Source organism: Harpia harpyja, chromosome 2, assembly GCF_026419915.1.
Source record: "Harpia harpyja isolate bHarHar1 chromosome 2, bHarHar1 primary haplotype, whole genome shotgun sequence".
NCBI classification, from domain to species: domain Eukaryota; kingdom Metazoa; phylum Chordata; class Aves; order Accipitriformes; family Accipitridae; genus Harpia; species Harpia harpyja.
In genome coordinates, this window is record NC_068941.1 from 32,982,545 (window position 1) to 33,003,267 (window position 20,723).

The 20,723-nt window shown below is 51.2% G+C and overlaps 1 protein-coding gene across 5 annotated transcripts in view; it reads left to right on the top strand.

Annotated features, from left to right (window-relative positions):
* The first annotated feature begins 271 nt into the window (after positions 1-271).
* Positions 272-20,723, top strand: part of CXXC4 (CXXC finger protein 4) — a 40,079-nt gene continuing 19,627 nt past the window's right edge. For 2 of the 5 annotated variants that reach the window (XM_052775147.1, XM_052775155.1), the window contains exons 1-3: positions 272-567; positions 732-808; positions 3,250-4,532. In XM_052775147.1, coding sequence (XP_052631107.1) covers positions 3,447-4,532 — 1,086 coding nt within the window. In that variant the 5' untranslated portion in view covers positions 272-567; positions 732-808; positions 3,250-3,446. Of the gene's footprint in view, positions 568-731; positions 809-1,831; positions 1,966-2,574; positions 2,966-3,249; positions 7,595-20,723 lie in introns of those variants that run through there. The other 3 variants (XM_052775150.1, XM_052775152.1, XR_008233246.1) reach the window with 3 other exon arrangements.

A 20,723-nucleotide genomic window follows, 5' to 3' on the forward strand; every position in this document is an offset into this window, starting at 1 on the left:
GGCCGCCGGCCGCAGCGCCCCGCCGCGCCGCGCCGGGCAGAGCCGCGCCGCGGGAAGGGGCGGGGGGAGGCGGCGGCGGCGGCGGCGGGGGGGGCGGCGGCGGCGGCCCCCAGCGTTGCGCTGCGCTGCGCTGCGCCCCGGCGCGGCCCGTGCGCGCCTCTCGGCGGCGGAACGGGCGGCGGGTGTCCGCATCCCCGCGTACTCCCTCACCTCGGCGGCGATCGCCCCGCCGCCACCGCCTCCCGCCCGCCCCCGCCCTCCCCTCCCCCGCACCGCCACACACACACACGCACACACACACAGACACACGCGCGCACTCCCGGCGCTGTGTGCGAGGGCGGGCGCCGGGAGACGGGCGGCGAGCAGCGCGGCGGCAGAGGAGACCACCGCGCACACGCACACGCACACGCGCGCACACACACACACACACACTACCTCTGTGCCTGCTCCTTCCTCGCCCCCCGCCGCCTCCCTGCTCTCCCCCCCCCGTCCTCCTCCTCCTCCTCCTCCTCCTCCTTTCTCTGCAACGAGCGAGAGAGGGAGAGGGGGGAAAAAAGCCACTTACAGGTATTTGTTTAGTGGATCGGCGGCTTCATTCATCCCCCCCGCCCCCCCCCCCCTCCCCACCGCCCCTCGCAGTTTGTTTACAAGTATCAAAGTTGTAATTGAGGAGCTGCCAAGGCACATCTGGATATTTTTCTTCTTCTTCTTCTTCTTCTTCTTTGTGTTAGGGACTGATGTGCAACTAATTAAAGGCAGACAGGCTGGTAGCGTCTGCACGCTCAAGCCCCCCCAAATAAAGAGCCTGGTAAGTGACCGGTTTGCTTTTTTCCCCCTTCTCCTTTCCCCCCTTATCCGTCGTGGATTGTTGTTTGGGTTTGTTTGGGGTTTTTTTTGGGGGGGGATTCTTTTTTTTTAATTTTGTGTTTTTGTCGGGCTTTTTTTTTTTTTGTTCTTGTCCTCTGGGATCGTAAAAGTAGATTAATGCTAGACGTGGGCAATAAAAAGCGCCGCTATATTAATTTATTAATTAATCTGCACCCGCCCCTCCTCCTGAATGTTAAATATGACCTTTGATCTCTCTGTCTTTGGCAGAGCAGACATGCAATATTGAACATGTACGGTCACAGTCAGCTTAAGCAGGGACAGAATCGCGAAGCCCGGCTAGCAATTGCTCTTTATTTATTTCATTCGTGGAAATGAGGGCGATAGTTAAGGGGGGGTGGGGGGGCGGGTTGGGAGAAATCAATAACTGCGTCTCGGGTACCCTTTTCATGCTCCGGAGATGCATCGATTAAACAATAATGACCCGGTTGGTGGGCACCATCATTTTCTCGCTCCTGGTGGCAATAAACCCCGAGAGGGGGCTGCGGGGAGAGAAAAGGTAGCCAGCGAGGGAAGCTTTTGTGGAGAGAAGCCACTTTAACGCTGGGGGGAATAGGGCAAGAAAATGCGTATGTTACTTGACTTGTGGCATAAAAGGCTGAACGCTAACGTTTTATTCCTTACCAGATGCGTGGCTTTCCTACACATGGCTGGCAAAACTAGTTTTATCGAGTAGTTGTTATCGAGGACATGCGGCTAGGTTTTCCTTTCTGGAAACGGGAGAGGGTTTGGTGGGGTTTTTTTTTTTTTTGGTTGTTTTTTCTTTTTTGCTATATGCAAATCCTTCGCATCCCTCCACAAGACGACGCTTAGCCTAGAGCTTTCCAGGGCAGCCTTTGTATTGCCACCAGACCTCTGAAGGCAGCGAGAGCCTGGGTTTTTCCCTGACGTGGAAACACAGAGGTGGCTCCTGCGGGCTGGGGGTCTTTTTTTTTCCGATGGAAAGACGCCCGCCGGTCCCTATTGCAGCCGAGGGAGAGGTTTCTTCTGTAGATTTACGCTCCCTTCATCCGGATTTGTTTACATAAAGCCCGTTTTTTTAGTGCACGACGTCGGGAGAAGACGAAGTTTTTGCGCTCGGTAGGTTGGGCTGCAAACGGTTCATTAATCTAATTATGATCGTAATTGCCGTAATTGATAACCATTTTGAACTAAACATACCGGAGTCTAGAAACTAGACGTAGCCCCACGAGTGTCTCCCAAGTGAACGTTTCTGATCGATAGCCCTACATCAGAAAAGATGCTGGAAATATCTAAACTATTCAGGTAGAGCATCTGGAAAACAAAGAGCCAGTGTTCATAAACTGAGGGCTTTTTAAGTTATGTTTATGTTTTGCTTTAGTTCGCGCAGGCTGCCATAACGTACCTTCCTCATTGCCATAAAGTAAAATACCCCCCTTCACCTCCCCGGGGGGGTGGAGGGGGGGCGGTGGGAAATAAAACGAGCCCCGCGTCCTTACCCCCCTCCTAAACTTTCCTAACCCTGAAGCAGAAAGCCATCTTTCCCCGCCGAGGGCTAGCTCAGCAGGTACAGCGACGTGCCCTCCCGGGCTGGCCCTCCCGCGAAGCCCCCCTGCCCCGCGGCGCCCCAGGAGGGGCTGTCCCCGTGCCGGGGGGGGGGGGGTGTCCGTGTGTGTCCGTGTCCGTGTGTGTGTGTGTGTCCGTGTGTCCCCCCCCAGCCCTCCCTGCGCAGCCCCCGGCGGCGGTGGCGGGGAATCCTCCCGAGAGGTTGGGATAAATACTCCGTCTTTAGTACAGCTGCAGGCGCCGGGATCACAAGCTGTGAAATTGCCTGCCTTAAGTTTTTTTTTTTTTTTTAATTTTTTTCTTAACCTAGCCCCGTCTTCCCCCGTGGCCCGCAGGCAGCTTCCCTCTCCCCAACCCGCGGCGGGGAGGGCCGGGGGGGCCGGTGCCGCCGCCACCAGCGCCCGGCGGAGCCAGCTGTGCCGGCAGGCAGCTAATGACCGCCGGGCGCAGAAGGACACCGTGGCAGCTGGCGGCTCCCTCCCCCCGCCTCCTTATTTTTTTTTTATCCCCCCCCCCTTTTTCCCCTGCCGCTTCATTTTCCCCGGTGGAGAGGGTAGGTGGGCAGCTCCCGGTCCCCGTGCCGTGTCCCCTGTCCCTGTCGTCCCTCCCCTCCCGCGGCGCGGCCGGCTTGTCCCGGGACCGGACTTGCTCCGCCCGGGCCGCCCCCTCAGAGCCCTCTGCCCGCGGGCACGGCGGCGCGTGCCCCCCACCCGTGTCGTGTGGTGTCGTCTCCTGTGTCCGTCCTCCCCCCCCCGCCCCGGGGTGGCCGTTGGCGGCCGTTAGCGCCCCCCCCCGCGCGCGCGCGCACCCCCTCCGAAACGACTTTCTGTGTTTCAGCTGCCGCAGCTCCCGTGAGGATGCAGGAGGAGCGGCTGCCCGGCCAGGCACCCACCGCGGGAATGCGCCCGGAGGAGGAGGAGGAGGAGGATTAAACGACCCCCCCCCACCCCCCCGCCCCGTCCCTCTCCCTCTCCCCCCCCGTCCCCTCACCCCGTCCCTCCCCCCCGCCCCCCGCTCCCCTCGAGCCGGCCACCATGAACACCAACGTGTGCGTGGAGAGCGGCCCCAACCCCGAGGCGCCGGGGCTGCCCAAGGACAGCCACCTGCCCGAGGGGGCCCTCAACAGCCTTGTGGATTACAACTCGGAGATGGAGAGGTACCGCTCCTTCGCCACCTTCTACAAGACCAACGGCGGCGCCTTCCCCCAGGCGGCCAAGATCGCCCGCATCACCACCCCCATCTTCCCCAGCGCCGCCGCCGCCGCCGCCGCCCGCATCGGCATGTCCCCCTGGAACTGCGACACCGCCACGGCCGCCGCCGCCACCGCCATGCTCTGGGGCAGCGGCGGCGGCGGCGGCGGCGGCGGCGCGGCGGGCGGCGCGAGGAAGCCCTCCTCCGCCGCCGCCGCCGCCGCCGCCTCCGCCTCCGCGGCCGCCGCCGCCGCCGCCTCCTCGCTGCACGCCGGCAGGGGCGGCATGCACCACCGGAGCGACTCGCAGCGGCTGGGCAAGCCCGGCTGCCCGCCGGCCGAGCAGCCCGCCCTGCCCATGGCGAACGGCAACTTCCTCTCCACCCTCTCCCCCGAGCACTGCCGGCCGCTGGCCGGCGAGTGCATGAACAAGCTCAAGTGCGGCGCCGCCGAAGCCGAGATCATGAACCTCCCCGAGCGCGTCGGCACCTTCTCGGCCATCCCGGCGCTGGGCGGCCTCTCCCTGCCCCCCGGGGTCATCGTCATGACGGCCCTGCACTCCCCCGCCGCGGCCTCGGCCGCCGTCACAGACAGCGCCTTCCAGATCGCCAACCTGGCGGACTGCCCGCAGAGCCACGCCTCGGCCTCGCCCGCCTCCGCCCTGGGCGCCGCCGCCGGCGCGGGGGGCGGCGGAGGCGGTGGCGGCGGCGGCGGCGGCGGAGGGGGGGCCGGCGGCGGCGGCGCCGGGGCCGGGGCCGGGGCGGGCAACCCCGCCAAGAAGAAGCGGAAACGCTGCGGGGTGTGCGTGCCCTGCAAGCGGCTCATCAACTGTGGAGTCTGCAGCAGTTGCAGGAACCGCAAAACGGGACACCAGATCTGCAAATTTAGGAAATGTGAAGAGCTTAAGAAAAAACCGGGCACTTCGCTAGAGGTCAGAGGAGATGATTTCTTTTTTCCCAGCCTCCCGCCGTCCCTCCTCAACCCCCTGCCCCCCCCCCTCCAGTGCTTCTTGTCTAGCTTCAAGATGCAGCATCCCTTTTCCGAGGCCTCCTTCAGGCTCTGAGGGTGCCCCCCGCCGCGGGCGCGGCCCCCCGCGGCGCTGCCCCGCCGCCCGCCCCCTCTCCGCCCCGCCGGGAAGAGAAACGCCGCCCCCCGCGGCGCCCCGCCGAGCTGGGCGACGGCCGCGGCCGCCGGCCCCGCCAGCCGGCCCCGCCGGGGAGGGACGGAGAGCCGCCCCCGCGGGAGACCACCCCCCCCCCCCCCGCCGCGGGCCGCAGCGCCCAGCCTTCCAGAGCCGGAGGCCGGCCGGGGGGCGCCGGCCCCCTCCCCGCCAGCCCGTGGCCGTTACGAGACGCTGCTCGCCTGGTTTACCTGCCGTGCTATTTCTCTGTCAGACTGCTGGCTGTCCCTGGTTTCTTTTTCATCTTCTTTTTTTTTTCTCTTTTTTTTAACGGCGATCGTGACGATTCGGGGCGGTTTGTAGGGACGGGGAGGTGGGAAAGGGAAAGTTTTAGCTGAACGCCTGCCTCCCGCCGTCGGAAGTTCAGGGGAAAGTAATGGCGAGTTCATCTCCAGGTTGGCTGGTAGCAGTTTGTCCAGGACAGACGACTGGCCGTAGAGCCCGCCGGTGGTCGGTGAAGCGTGCCCAAGTAATCTCTTTGGCAATATCTTTTACGAAATAACCCGCTCGTGGTGTATAAAACACAATGGAAAAATAGAGGTATGGCTGAACTGATTTCTGACCGAACTCTACATGCGGTTGTTCTTACGACGCGTCCTCGAACTGACGACGTATTGCATTTCCCAAAGCTGTAACGACAGGTTTTCAGGTTTGCTAGACGTACGAGAGACAGGCAGATCAGATCCCGTGTGGCAGACACTTCGGTCAGTGTTATCGGGGACGACAGACAGACAGACGGTGGGAACCAAAACACACAACCGGGAGGAAAACGGCAAATTGGTCGATAGCGTTAGGCGAGGGAAACAAGCCAGAGGAAGGACTAGTGATCATACTTAATCCTCAGTCATTATTAAAATTACAGTGTTGCCAGTTAGGCGTACATATCGGATGTGTCTGAAGGTGTCGGGGACGATGGATTTAGTGCAGAGGAGTAGTGTATGCCGGGTGACATCAGGATTTGTAATCACAGAAATTAGCAACTAAGTGAGAAATTGCAACTTCCCTCTTTCTGCGTGCGTGCGTGCCTGTGTGCGCGTGTGTGCAGAGCAGTTTATTCCCTTACTCGTTGCTTGCAGGAGTTCTCTCCCAGAAGAGGTGGGATGAGGGATTCCAGGGAAAAGGCTGCACCAAGAGCCCGTTCATTTGGTCTGCGTTAAATAAATGGAGATAACGGCATTGGTATTGATACTGCCATGGGACAAAAGCAACATTTCGGGGTTTAACTGACATCTGGCTGATACCATTAACTCTTCCCTGACCAACCTCATCAAACCAACTAATTAATTCTTCCCTGCAAGAGTCAACTGTCCTTGCTGAAAGTTTGATTTGTAGCTCTGCATCCTCTTAGCTCTTTTTCGTGAATGTATGGTGACCCAGCATCACTAACGCAAAAACCAGGATGGACTTGCTAGGTGCCAGAAACTAGATTGGGTTTTCAGCTCTTGTTTTGCTCAATAACATGCCTTTGTTCGTTTCGTTGCAAGTTCGCAAAGAAGATACTTAATGCCCTGGTCTGTTAATGATGGATTATAATGCTGAGTACAGCCTAAAAGAGGCTTCTCTGAACCAGAGACGTGGAGAGTCCCCCCCGTGCCACCCAGCTCTGGGGGTGCCTTTGTGTGCCAAGTTCCCTCATTAGGCTTGCAAACCAGGATGCTGCTGGGATTTAATGTTTGTGATAAATGATAGGTTCTGATGGCTTATCGATTCGTGCAGAAAGTGAGCTATCTCTGGAAGAAACAAATTTGTACGTTATCAGATCTTCTTATGGGTGTGTGTGCATCTCTGAGCACGTTTCCAGAACTTCCTTGCTCCTGACAGAGGTGTTCAACAGCCTTAAAAACTGCTCAGGCGTGTTATGAGAATGCCGCCCGTTAAAATTGTTTAACCACTGTGACTAGTAAAAACCGTGGGTTTATTAGCCACTTGTGTACTCTCATAACCACCTGCCTTCACTTCTTCATTTTGTCTCTCCCCGCACTTGCTCGCTCTCTCCTGTTTATGCTCTGTCAGATACATAAACACAAAAGCTCCTCTGCTGCTGTACCGTGACTCGAAGGAAACGGGTTTCTCTTCCCAGCTGTGGAGAGGTCAGTGAGGCATCACTTCTCTGCAGGTCGTGGCCCATCACAAAGTTTTGTCACGGGATGTGGCTCATTTCTTCACAGAAATGTGGTTTGTCAGTAGGAGAGGAAGAGTGCCCAAACTGAGTAACCTTCTTACACGGTTGTTTTTCTTATGCCTTCTTCCTTTTCTTTTTCTTTTCTTTTCAATTTAAATTAACTAATAAAGAGTGACGGCAGGGCTGCCTAGAGCACATGTGTAGCAGCAGTGCGCTGGCTGTAAGGCCACCAGCTGGAAGGGTGTTGGAGAGTGACAGGGCCTACATGAGGACACTGCAGCAGCAGGAGCAGTGGTGGCTGCGGTGGCTGCGGGTGGGCGAGGGCAGCCTCCCTGTGGAGCGAGATTCTGGGGCTAGTTTGGGCTGCGCTCTCAGGGAAGCAACAGCTCTGCGTGGGTGAACCCCCGTCACCTCTGTAGGCATGGTCTCAAGGAAACGCGACAAGGATGGAGGGGCTCGCATTCCACTACACACTTGTAAGATTTGTGAAAATGGTGCTCGACAGTGGCTGCAAGTTGCGGAGATGATTCAAGGCAAGAGGCGGAACTGTGTTTAAAAACAAAATAAACGAAAAATGAGAATAATAACAATAAACAGTAAGCTGGCTGATCCCACGAAAACCATTTCTCTCTTTTGCCTTTAAATCTCTTCTTCTGCTGGTGCAATGAAGGCATAGGATATAACTCTCAAGGTTAGTACACGGAGTTGAAGACAGATTCACATGAATGCTTTCCAGTCCCTGACCCTTGCATTTTTAATGGAATGCTTCCCTCCCAGCATTTTTTTTTTAAAGGCTTGAATTATTTTTTTCCTATTTTTTCTTGTACTATTTCCACCTTAAAAGTGTCCCAATGCTCTAGTATTTTTCATAGAATGTTATTATTACTAGGAAATTTTATGTACGGTAATAATAAATCTATAAAAATAAGATTGACGTCACGTTGCACTCTGCCTACTTGTGTATGTATATTCTATGTTCATTCAGATTTACAGTCGGTTTAAAGAGACATAATCTTTATTTACCCATAGAGACTACTTATTTTCCTCTGATTGGTATATGCGTCTATAACTTCTGCTGCAGGTTATGAAGATTAGGAGCCTGACATTACTTTACATCCCCCTCTCTTTGAAGGAAACCATCCCGATTCAGTGTATGAATCTCAGTTGCCCCACTCCTTGGTTTCATTAGCGTGGCAGCAAAGTCAGGCAGAGGGGCTGACTCGCATTGGCAGGGTCTGAAGGGTTCAGCCCAAATGTGAAATATCTGCTGTTTGGGCATGCTGTCATCATAGCCAGTGCCACTCGCTTCATTCGTAACAGCCGCGCTAATTGATATGTGTGCTATTAAAGTAAACGTTTGCATACCGACCTGAAATAGTAAATACCAGCATCCAAATCTGAGGCACCTCGCTGAGTTGCAATTCAAGCCAGCGGGAGTTTGAGATGGCCTTCGCCGGGGATAGGGTTGTGATGATTGATTTCAGCAGGAACGGCATCTGATCCTGAAAATCTTAACACCATATGGCATTGCCACGGGGGAGAGAGGCTGCGCTGGCAACCTCCGAACTTGCACTTCGTGTTGTGGTAGCGTGTGTGAGCACTGTTAAGGGAAGACTGCTGAGCTCTGTGGATAGGGGTCAATTAGTATGGGCCTCAGAGGAAGCAATTTCCCTGCCGTCTATCTAGCTTTAAATTACATGCATAAGTTAAGCAATGGCACGATGGAATTGAGTAGCGTGAGGGAGAACTGAAAAGCTTGATAAGGAGCAGACAGCTAACACCATGCAAGTGGCTAACTGGAAGGTGGAAAGAAAGACCACCTTGTAGCCTGCGTTGCCGTTCTCTGCTGCAGTGTTGCTGTATGGCAGTGTTTCTCACCTCCTTGCTGCTGCCTCGTAGCCCTCCATCTGGCCGAGGTTCCCCATGTGTTAAACACCGTGCAAGCGGGCAAAAAAGCAGTTCCTGTCCCCGGGCATTTACAGCTGGAGCAAGAACCGCAGCCTGTCCCGAGCGCAATTCACGTTGCCTATTGGCTGTAAAGCCCTGATCGGCCCTGAATGCCGGTTTTCTCCTCTCTCCTCCTCGTGCGTGCCCGTTGCGCTCTGCCAGGGTGCTCTTGTTTTCCCCTTCACCCTGAGGGTGCCTGGTGCTGGAACTGCCTGCTGGCACCCCAAGAGAGCCCTCACTGGGTGACTGCGGTGGTCTCGCTCGGGGGTCCCAACACGGTGCACGGTCCCTCCCGTGGTGATGGTGTTGGCAGGCAGCGGGGGAGGCAAGAGGCAGGATAAGATTTGACCTTTGTTGAGCGTTTCGCAATGGGTTTTGTCACTTTCATCCAGATTGTACGTGTCTGCGGTAAACATACATTCTGCGACGAGTTTTCCTTTTGACCTCTGGAGGTTCTTGGGGAAAACACAAGGCCTCCTGCTGCCACCTCCGGCAGAGACCAGAGCAGCCGCAGGCGTCTTTCCTCACTGGCGCACGATCTCTACCACTTGGGAATCTCGTTGAAGCTATTTGACCTTCTGTGTTAGGATCACGTCTTGCAAGGCGGGAATGCATTGCAGTTGGTGGCAGGCATGGGGTTGAGGAGGGCCTTGAGAGCCCAGCGGAGTCGAGCTTTTGGTCTCCTTACAGTTCTGGCAAATTACTGAGCGCAAGGGATAGCCTCTGAAATTGAGTTGGATGTCATCTGTTTTACTGTTTCGTATGTTGTTTTTTCCTTTTCCTCATGTGATACTTACTTACAAAGCAAAGGAAGTGCCCAAACCCCATGACGTTAGCATTCAATTTAGAATATATGTTATATAAACTGCTGTTTGATACAGCGTAATTTGTTAAAGGGGGGCAAAAGCGAAGTTTCTCCTGCCTAAGGAAATCTCTGAGTGGTGGGATTTGGTACTGAACTGAACAGAATTTCAAGGAATTCAGCAAACTTGTAGGCCAGTCAAGGGCGTAACAGCCTCTTTCATAGAAACACTGCTTTCTACTTGCATTGGAAATTGTTTGCTTTAAATCGTTGAACTACGATTGTTTGCCAGTGAAATTGTCCGTATGGTAAAAGAGGTTAACTGGTTGTGGTGGTTCAGCATTTTGATTGCACTGAATAGTTCCTTGCACATTTTTCTAAGTACTAATACAGGTTATACAGTTGGGATGTCAGGATTCTGTGCCAGGCTTTGGATTTTAGTGTTGTGACTGATTGGTTACTCTAATTTTTTAAGCTGACATAATGAAATCTCTGCGTATTGTTTAGGCTGGACAAGTTGCATGTGTTGTGAGAAAGATGATGAATGAAGCCAGGTTTTTTTCCTAGAGTAGTAATTAGCATAATAAGTACTTTTTTCTTCCCCCCCCCCCCCCCCCCCAAATTGGCTAAGTCACTTTGGACTACGTATGTCAGTTGAAGGTGGACAGAAACATCATGACTTGGACTCCTATGCCAGCTACAGCACGTTTGGAAAATCTTAGCAGTTCTGTGTTTGTACAAAATGTTGTGGGCTATACACATCATGCCTTATTCATATAGGGAGACACGTTCGAGCTGGTAGATATGTGAGTATCACGTTATATACTGCCAATTGGGGGTGGGTAACAGTAAGTAACAGTCTCAATTTTTGTCTGCCTGTTCATATTACTGTTTTTTTGGGCTACTTTCCATGCAATTCTGTTTGCCAGGTGGACACCTAGCACCTTTACTGAAGTCAGGGAAGACCTTGCTCAATTGGAGGATGAATTAGCATGTCAGAAAGCAGTCCCTTTTGAAGAGCAACATCTTAGTATTGGGTTTTTGGTTTCAAAAGAAATGTGGTCTAAACAAAAGGTAGATATTAATTTCTGTATGCTGTGTCATGCATTTGATGCATAGCAATGACTGAGAACAGGTCCTTTCCAAATATCCTAAAAATTTGGATCTGTAAAAAGAAAACTAGTAGTCTTCTGACTCTTAACATGCATGGTTTTTAAGGGTTAGGCTTGGTGAAATATTTCTAAGCAGGCAAACCTAGAATGTACATCTTAGTCTCATCAAATACGGCATAATCCTTTCGATTGCTGGTTGCAATGGGAAGCAGCTGCTGATAGTGTAGGGAAAGGCTTTAAAGCCGAAAGCTTTTCAGATGTACCCAAGTGGGTTAGGAGCAATAAGAAAGTAACTCGTGTCAGTGTAACAAAGTCCCTGGGACTTGGCTTCGGTTGCTAACAATTCCTGAGTTACTGACTGTGTGCTTAAAAATTGCCAGCAGATACCATGTTTTCTGAGGAGTACCACCATCTGAAGAAAGCATTTCTCTGCTTCTGTAGCGTCTGTATTTTTTGATAGCTCATCTACTTTGAATGATCGTACTGAACCACAGTGTCTTGAAGCATGCGGTTTCGTTTGACGCTTTTTTGCTATTTGGGAGCCCAGCCTGCTGTGTCTGTCTTCTCTCTTCTTTTGGGTACCTTTATTGTTTTCCACAGATGTATCTTGTTCAGTCACATGCAAACACCTGTCCTGAAATTGAATTACTCTGCGGCGTAATCTGAAGTCATTCCCCCATTTCAGCATCCTGCGCTTTCTGTTGTGCATTGAGTTATGTTGCACCATACTTTAGATGCGACAGCCATTTAATAATGTTGAAGCCTTAGCTCTGCAGGGGCTAAAAAGATCCCAGCAGGCTTGTTAACTTCTACTCTCAGACATTATGGGAAATATTTTCTCCTCCCTGGAACTCCTAGGCATCCTCTTAATTAACACTATAAAAATCAATAGCCAGGTATGCGTGAAGCCTGTTGAATTTTTTTGCCATTTTCCAGAGTTTCTCTGTTCCTTCCTATTTAACCAGACACTCCAGTGCCAAGTGAGATATGAGAACGTAAAAGGGATAAAGGCAGCCTGTGTCATGCTAGATACTGCGTTCTTGGCGGGCAGCAAGCTCATCAAATGCCTTTCCCTTACTCACCATAGGGTGTTATTCTTTCCCCTCCTCTACTCCATATTTTCCTTTATCTCAGTCTCTGAAGTGTTGGACATTTTAAAACATTGCACCTTTCCTGTCTCAGGACAGCATTCCTTTCAGTTCCAGACTGCTGTGGCCATGGTCTCTGTTGTACTTCTATATAGGATCCCCATTGGCTGGTATCAGACTTCATTTGAGTAGGAGTTATTTGTACAGAGATGAGAGAGATTATTCAGTGGTTTAGGAAGTGGAGAAGCAGTATTAAAATTTGAGGTGGAGGGAGGAACTTAACAAACACTGGAAAATGATGGGAAATCCTAGGGAGTTCAGGATGGATATCACTTAAGATGAGAACAGAGGAGGAGGAAAGAAGAACTGCAGAGTGCTCAAACAGAAAAGCACGCAAAGTGGTTGAGGGCTGGTTCTCACGTGCAAAGCCTCGGTGGGGGGGTGCCTGCTCCTCCGTAAGAGTAACTCGGTTACCGTGGGGCAGACCGACCGAGCAGCGGGGCCGATCTGCTGACAGGAAGGGTACAATGGTAGTGCTGAAGATGACAGTGAGTTCTCTCCTGGTGGGAAGAGCGCTGAATGTATCTGCTGCTATGAGCAGGAGGTTTGCCATTAGTAATTCAGGTGAGGCAGTTGAAGAGCTCACTAGTAACCATCTTCCTAACACTTCTATGGGTGAAGGCCAAGGCTTCATACAGCAGAAGGGGACCTTGATGAGCGTAAGCAGGGCTTTCCGAGTGCCCTTGTTGACAGGGTAATCCAGTTTCTTTAATTCATTTTTTTAAATTGACTAGAATTTATGGAGAGAATTTGGGTATTGGGGTGAGCATGTGGTATGGGAGGAGTCGTATGAGCCAAACAAGTTGTTCAAGAGCTAAGGAAATGATAAAGGCATACATCCAGACAAGCTGACAAATGTGAAAGAGGGAGGGGATGCTTGCAAATGAAAGGCTGAAAATGATGATTTGTTGCACAAGGACTGCTTAGGCTTAGAGGTTTCTCTGGTGGTTTGTACTGCGTGTCCTAGGGAAGCTGGAGCATGCTGACAGCATGTCAGTCTGCACTACGTTAACACAATGGATTTGCTCCATCGTCATGAAAGAAATCCCCCAAAACAACTGTGCTTCAGTAACATCCATCCTTCTGCACATCCTAACTGCTGGGTGGGGATGCAGAGGTGGTGCAGCAACCTTGGCAGTTACAGGCTGGGAAGAGAGCTGAAGAGCTGTGGCCGCCTGTGTAGAAGGTATGGGGAGGGCAGAGCGTGATTGTTGTGGTGCAGTTAAAGAGGTCAGAAATGGAAAAGGAGAGGCAAGGAGTATATGTTAAATACGTGATCTCCAAAGTGAGTGGTATTGGTCAAGCAAAGGCTGTTGGTTTTAGAGTGAGCAAAAGAGGAGAAAATATATTTGGAAGAGTCGTGGGTTTGAATAGCTAGCCACCAGGGAGTGGGTGAGAGAGGACTCGATGACACAAACTTAGTAACCTGTTCCCCCTAAATCACCAGTTCATCTGGGCTCTGTGAGGCAGAGATCACAGTTGGCTGGTTGCTTGGAAGCTGATGTAAAATAAATTGGAGGTCAAAGTCCAGCCGAGGTGACAGTGTCATGAAAATTATCACTGAGATGGGTCTTAATTGTCGTCCTTGAAAATTTCAGAAGACGTTCCCGGGAATGAATGGGGTTCAGAGCCATTTGCAATCTTTTAATGTTTTCCCCTCCAGTCGGGAATTGTGGTGACCTGCTGTATAAGAGTTTGCGTTGCTGCTCCTCTCCCTGCATCTAATCGGACAATATGTGTTGCTCACTGGCTGTGAGGGAGCCAAGCTGGCGCTTGTAATGAGTCTTAGGCATTGGCTGGAAATCCTCCCTCAGCCCAGGTAGCAGAGTACTACTGCATTTGCGTGAATTTCTTTTTTTTTTTTTTTTTTTTTTGCAAGTGTTGCAGAAAAAGAAACAAGCAAGCAGAGGTCGAGCATTTAATGGATATATTTTTCACTGGCTCTTTTCTCAACAGCATATGAAGAATCCCAAAGGACAGAAGCAGTTAGCTAACCAATGAGGCATCATAGCTGATTTTAGGTTCCATGCAGGAGAAAAAGATGCTGAAGCCCCAGCAGCTCTAGGGGAAAGAGATTTAAATGTAGGTTTGGTCCTGAGAAACGTGCCTCCCCTCTGCTTGGAGACCAGTCCGTAAGAGATTACCGTACCCCAGAGCAGCAGTTTGGAGGATGATAGAGATGTCAGCCTGTGAGTGCAAAGACTTGTACCACTGGATGACGAACCAGCAGGGATTTCTCATTAATGGAATGAATGTTAACAAGAATAATTCTGTTTTGTGAGCTTGTGTGTGTGGGGAGGATAAATGATAGGGACTGATGGATGGTCTTCACAGAAATTTGATTAGGGAGAAGGTGAATGGCAGTGTATGTGTGAGACGGGGAGGTGTATGCACGTGGTGCAACCATTGCAGAAGGCAGGCACACTTCTAGTTGATAATGTCTGACAGAGGAGAGTCAGCAGAAGTAACCAGGCGAGTCCTAGGTGAAAGCAGAAGCTGAGCAGTGGTGTGGATATTTCATTTTTTGTCTTTTGCATTGTAGGGTCTTGGGTTTTATGTTGCATGGTGGTAACAAACCTGTATCCAAGAATTTCTCTATAAAACTTTTCTCAGCAGTAGAGGTTTCTGCTTTATGCTAATAAAATGTTTGGCTATTTGATACTAATTCCCACAGTCAGTATGGGAGCACTGAGTGACAGCTTTTCTGACCTGCTTAGCATCAGTCTTGGCTCTGAAGTAACACTGTGTTAGAGCTTGTACGAGCCCTTCCTGTCCCTGAAAAAGCAGGAGACAGGCCAGACCTACTGGTTGAGAGGCTGGGCAGGGAGAACCAACAGGAACAATCCCTCATGCTGCCTGAGGCCTTCAGATGCCGCTGGAATGCAAATAATAAATTAAAAAAAGCAAAATAGTCACATAAGCTGAATAGGCACTCTAGCAGGCTTAGCAGCTCCATCCTCAGGTGCAGGAATAGCTGAAAAACTGAAGGAACTGCAAGAACTGCTTGAGAGGGATGTAGAAACAGGGAAAGAAATGTGAATCCCTTTGGCAGTGAGATATGAGAGACCCCTAACCTGAAAACCCAAACCTCCGATGTCTTCCCTGCTGCCTGTGCCAGAAAGCCTTTAGGAGCTCCCGTCTGAGGCCGGAGCATGGCCAGCTGGAACGTGGCTGCAGGGTAGCAGACGGCAGAAGGAGTTCCTGACCCCGGCTTGCCCGGCGCTGCCAGCCCCGCACGTGGGGTGCCAGGCACGGGGAAGCCGGCAGCCAAGCCAGCTGCTCCCCTCGGGAGCGAGCGGGACGGCAAAGGTGGAGACTTGGCTCCGTCCCTTGGCTTGCTGGCCAAAAGAGCTGCGCTGGCACAAGGGAGGGAGTGTGCTGGAAGGCGACCGCAGCCAATTACTCCCAGCCTGGGAGGGAAGGGGAGAGGAGATTTGTTCCTTTCCAGGGCTCTGCCTGCATCCTGGGGCGACGCTTGTGCCTGCCAGCCTCGGTGCGAGCAATGCTTAGCGGCTCAAGGTGGCCCCTCCGGGATTTCAAGGCCGATGGTGGAGCATGTGAGCCGCTCCGCTGAAAGCTAGCGTGGCTGCTTTTCGCTGTAGGTGCACACCGGCACGGAGAGGGGCTCCGTCTCTACCATTTCCTGGGACTGAGCTGTTTTTCTTTGACAGCATTAGTCTGAATTCCTTATGATTTCTGATCTGTATTTGCCATCTGTTTTCCCCAATGGTGTTATGCATTTTTTCAGATCAAAAAAGTGAAATTGTTTACCCATTCCCCAAATTTAATCTCGTATAGAAAGTGAAAAAAATTAATATATAAAATAAACTATGGTGTGTACTGAATGTAAATGAGGGACACGTTTGCTTGTTCTTTCTCCTGTGGAGAAACATATTACTCCTCAGACTAATCCTATTGATTTAGTTGGGGAGCTACTGCCTGCTGCTGATGCCGAGTCCAAGTGGCAGGATCTGGCCCTACAGCAGCAGGTCTCCGTCACCATGGGCACAAATCCTTTATTCCCCAGCTAGCCCCACTGAAATCTCCTGAGGTTACCTCCACGTGAGCTATTCGAGAGGAGCTGGGTTTTCAAAACACGACCCTGACTTAGGAGTACATTTTTTAAATTTCTATTTGCAATGTCCCGTGGTGGAGGTTTACTTTTCACTTGGTGGAGCTGGCGGCAGAGAAAGTCAAATGAGTTTCCTAATCTGGTTTGTCTCAAATACAGCCTCAGAGATATGCAGCGCAAGTGGAAAAATAACTGCCAGCACGCAGATGCATGTCCTCTCGGAGCAAATAAAGCTGACTTTTAAAATAAATGTTAAATCTCATCCTTGGTACGAAGGGAGACAGGCCCGTGGCTCAGGTATGGGAGAGATATTTTAAGGTGGGCTGTGGAGGCAAACTCACCACCGAGCTTCTGACCTGGCGTACGTGTCCCTTTTTATTTGCTGAGTCCAGTAATAAGCTCGTTATTAGAGGACATCTGTTACTGCCTGATAACACGTACAGCAAGCAGGAGCACAGCGTCGGTGGGCAGCCAGGGATTTTGGCAGCTGTGGGGAGCGGCAGCTCTGTGGACTGTTTCACACCTCGTCCAGAGCTGGTGCTTACCTCCCACGGGCCTGCGGCTGGGTGGGAGGATGCCAGGGGTTTGGGGCGCAGGCTGTTCCGGCGCAGAGCTCTCCCATGCCCGCGGCGTGCACGTGTGCCAAAGCCACGAGGCGCGCAGGAGCAGCGCCTCGTCCCCCCTCGCTGTCGGCACGGTGGGACTCTCGGCATGCCTCCAAGGCTGGGAGCAGAGCGGCTGGGGGAAATGCGCCGTGTGCCAGGCTCTGCCTTTTCCTTCCTTCCGCATTTCCAGGAGATGCAATTCACACACCGGTTTCTTGCCCCCAAGCCTCCTCGCCTGAAGAAAAACACTGAAGGAGACTCTGTGTGAGCGGAATCTGAGCGTCGGGAGGTTTTCCCCAAAGTCATTGCTGTAGGTAATGTATATTTATGAGCAGAACAAAGTGGGCCATAGATATTTTCAAAGGCTGCTTTCCTCTCAGGATGGCTCAGTATTTAGGCACGTAAGGAGAGGGAGGTGCTCTCCCAGACCGCACTCACCGGGTGGCAGAGCGGGCCGGCACAGGAGAGGTGGCTGGCATCCTTCGCCTGCCAGCCGGTGGGCTGCCTTTGCTGCCGGGGAGGTGCCTGCCCGCCGCTCAGGAGACGGTGTTGCTCAGCGGGTCGGGCGATCACGTCGCTCTGCCAGGTGCTGGCACATGTCAGCGAGATGCATGGCCCTGTTCCATGGGTCCGTACCGCCGCGCGTGCCTTGCAGCCCAGCGCTTAGCTGGAGAAGGGTCTTTCCAGAGAGGGAAACGGGATGGAAAGTCAGTTTTGGAGCACGTGGATTTGCACCAGAATCTGCACCGTTTATGTATGAGCAATGCTGTGTGTATATTTGACATCCTTTCCAGCGAGATCAAGCTGACACCTAAATTAGCTTGCAGCGCTGGAAATACAAGGCGTGACATGGAGGAAAGGCCAGTTTGCTTTCTCGCTGGCAGTCACGTGAGTTTTGTGGGACTGGTTAGGTGTGTCGCCCACATTCGCACAGGTGGAAGAAAAGCATACAGTCACTGAGTTATGGCCAGTGGTGGTCAGTGTTTGCTGGGCTGGGCTGCTGGTTGATCCAAATTGCATTTCGCGCAGAGGCCGTGACTTCCCAGCTGAACTTTTTGGCCACCATGGAGCACCAGATTTCTCTGTCTCTGCTCGTAAATCTATAGATGTACTTATATGTGTATATTGAGATATACATACACACATATATAACTTAGAGGGCCAAATTTCATCTGCTGGCCTAAGTGCCAAACTGCTCCTCTTGTGGAAGGCATTTCAAGAAGGGATTGTCCTCCAGGGTCAGAAGCTCACGTCGGCTTCTGTGCAGACCCTTGGTAAGGTCATTTTTCCCTATGTGGCCAGCACCAGTCCCACTGTTTTGGGAAATCCCCTGGTTTCATTTGCCTTGCCATGTGAATTTGAGGTCCATTAAGGACAAAGTTCCTTTACCGCTGTCTGTTTCTGTGGTTGTGTAGGTCTTTCTAAGGACTGTCAAGTAGCCCAGATCTTGTTGAACGTACCTCAGCTGCTATATACTTCCCAAAGGGCCTCTGTTGAGCTGGATCATTTCAGCCAGGACTCCTCAAGAGGAATGAGGAGTGCCACATCTGGCCAATAATTTGCTGTAGCCAACGTGTGAGTTTGCTTCAATGAAAGCAGGATTTTTGCTCATGGATCAAACATCAAAGGATTCTTACATAACGCAACATCTTTTAACATCGGTAAAGTATTAGGTCATAATCATGTAGCACTCTGATATATTTTATTATCCTATTTTATTTCTGAATGTGGTTCACCTCAACCCAAGTGATTCCCTAGCCTTGCAGAAAATAATAATACAGATGACTTGCAGTGAGTCTTGGTTAGGCAGCTGTGAATTTGGGCTGCACCCCAAGCAAAAGCATCCCGAGCAGGAGCGGCCGACTTTAGTGATCTCTGTATCAAATCTTTCAGGCAGCTGCGAGACTCAGAGAGGCAAGAGGAGAGGCATCTCCAGCAGGTTTCTTAGGCATGAGCTCGCCAAGGGATGGGGCTGGGCTGGGCAAGCAGGCAGGCCTTGCGCGAGCAGAGCCTGCTGTCTGGCACCCCACGCCTTGCTCCATCAGTCGGTCGGTCACGCCGGAGGGCTGTGGGAGGCATCATTCTTGAATGAATGCTTTTGCTGTGAAAATGCAGAGCTCAGCTGTCAAAACGGAGTCTCTGGTGAGGAACGTACAGCACCTGCCGGTGTGCTGTTTTCATGTGTCGGCAGCACGTGCATGCACACACATGTAGCGAGGGTCTGCTTTTACGTTTCTGCGTGAGGCAACCAGGACAGATACATAGATATCGTTTTTTCCGTTCCTGCTTAACTGAGGGGATTTTCACTCTTCTGTTGATTCGGTTGCCTTTTTTACCTCCACCTCCAAAAATGTAGCGCACTTGGTTCCCTCTGTGAAGCTGATTTTTCAAGGCAACAATGAAAATTTCAAATTTGAAATGTTTGAGCTACTTCTTTTGCAGTGAAAGCTGGCAAGAAGGGAACAGAATAGAGAGTTTGAAAGCGTGGAGGTCATTTCATCCTGGGTTTGCGCAGGGATAAATTCTCTCGAGCGCTACGCTTTATGGCATTACCCGCTTGGAGAAGCCGGGGCTGCAGGTTTCTGAGCATTCTCCTAGGAGCGAGCCTACCATTTGTGAGCATTTGCACCGGCAGGAGCAATGAAGGCTTTTGCAGCAAAACCACGCTGATCAACTCTGGTTCTGCTCCTCACCACCCTTCCCCGGGCTTCCAGGGGGATCTGTCTTTCCTGTCACTCAGGATAACGATTCCCCACTGGCAGCACAGAGATCCAGAAATGCGCTGTAATCTTGCCGAGAGTTTGATTCCCCAGCTGGGACTCCCGGATTTATACAGCCAGGCAGTAGATCGTCATTGCGCTTAAGCTTGTACGTTGGTGTGCTGAACCACTAAATGGGTTGAAGGGTCTCTTTTTGTCTGGAAATAACCTTGACTCTTGGAGTGGTAAAATCTATGGATTTCATCACATAAATTGGTTTAGATTTAACTTGATCCACCTATTCAATTTTAAAAGCTTTCTTTTTTGCTTAAGCGTGGATTAATAATTCATTCCCAAATCAGGGGTTAGCACAATGGATATTTAATGGTAAATGTATATCTTTAATTAGAACTTGGTACGCGGATGCAAAATTCCTTATCTTGTAGTTTTTCAAAAGCACACGTATTAAACCACAGCTTTGCCCTTCAAAAATATTATTCTGTGTATTTAAAGGTCTGAATGACCTTTTAATCAGACATTGCACCTTTGCTTCCAGCTGATATGACAACGTCTGACAGTAACTCAACCTGATGCTGCAAGAAAATAAATAAAGGCCATCTCAGTCACTATGTCTTTAAATTTCTCTGTCTGGCTGTGGTTTTGTGTGTAGGCAGATGGACCCACAGCGGAATATTACATTTAGTTTTCAGGTGAAGGCAATCTATTGAGTTTAATACAGTTGCATGTTTGGCTGTTCTTTTGAGGTTAATTTAGTTGTGTGATTGTTTCCTGTCATTCCAAACTCCAGCCTCTTCTGCAGTCAACCTCTTTATAAATTATAAATCTGTATACCTCGCTCTCAGCAGCCATCTTACAGCCCACACAGACCGGTGCGGATGGTCTAGCAATTGCATTAGCTCTCCTCGGCATACCTGGGGAGGAGGGCTGCTGTGCTTTGTCACTACTTGTGCTTATGCTAAACACATGTAACGGGGCAGAACAGGGACTGGTGAAGATGGATATGAACAATTCCTACTTTTAGACCACCGATACAAAGAAAACTCATACTGGTCAGGGCGATTGTATTCAACAAACCAGCTCATTGTCTTTGGAAGTTAATTTTTGGATGATTTATTAAAGCCTAGCATTCGTGGAGGGGGAGAGGGTATTGAATTGACTACAGGTCAGAATTCTGGTGACACAGCAAAAGTATTTTCATCTCTGGTATTTCCATGGGCACGAGCGATAAACATAACAATAACAGCTCCCCTTTCATACGGCTTTTACAAAAAGAGCCGTGTACTGCTTGAGCCTGCCTATCACAAAATGGGCTAATTATTCAACAAAAAATACTTGCCATACTAATAAGCAGTTCCCTGGAATTCAGAAAGAAATATTCTGACATCAAGTACAATGCATGCTGTACACTGTAGGG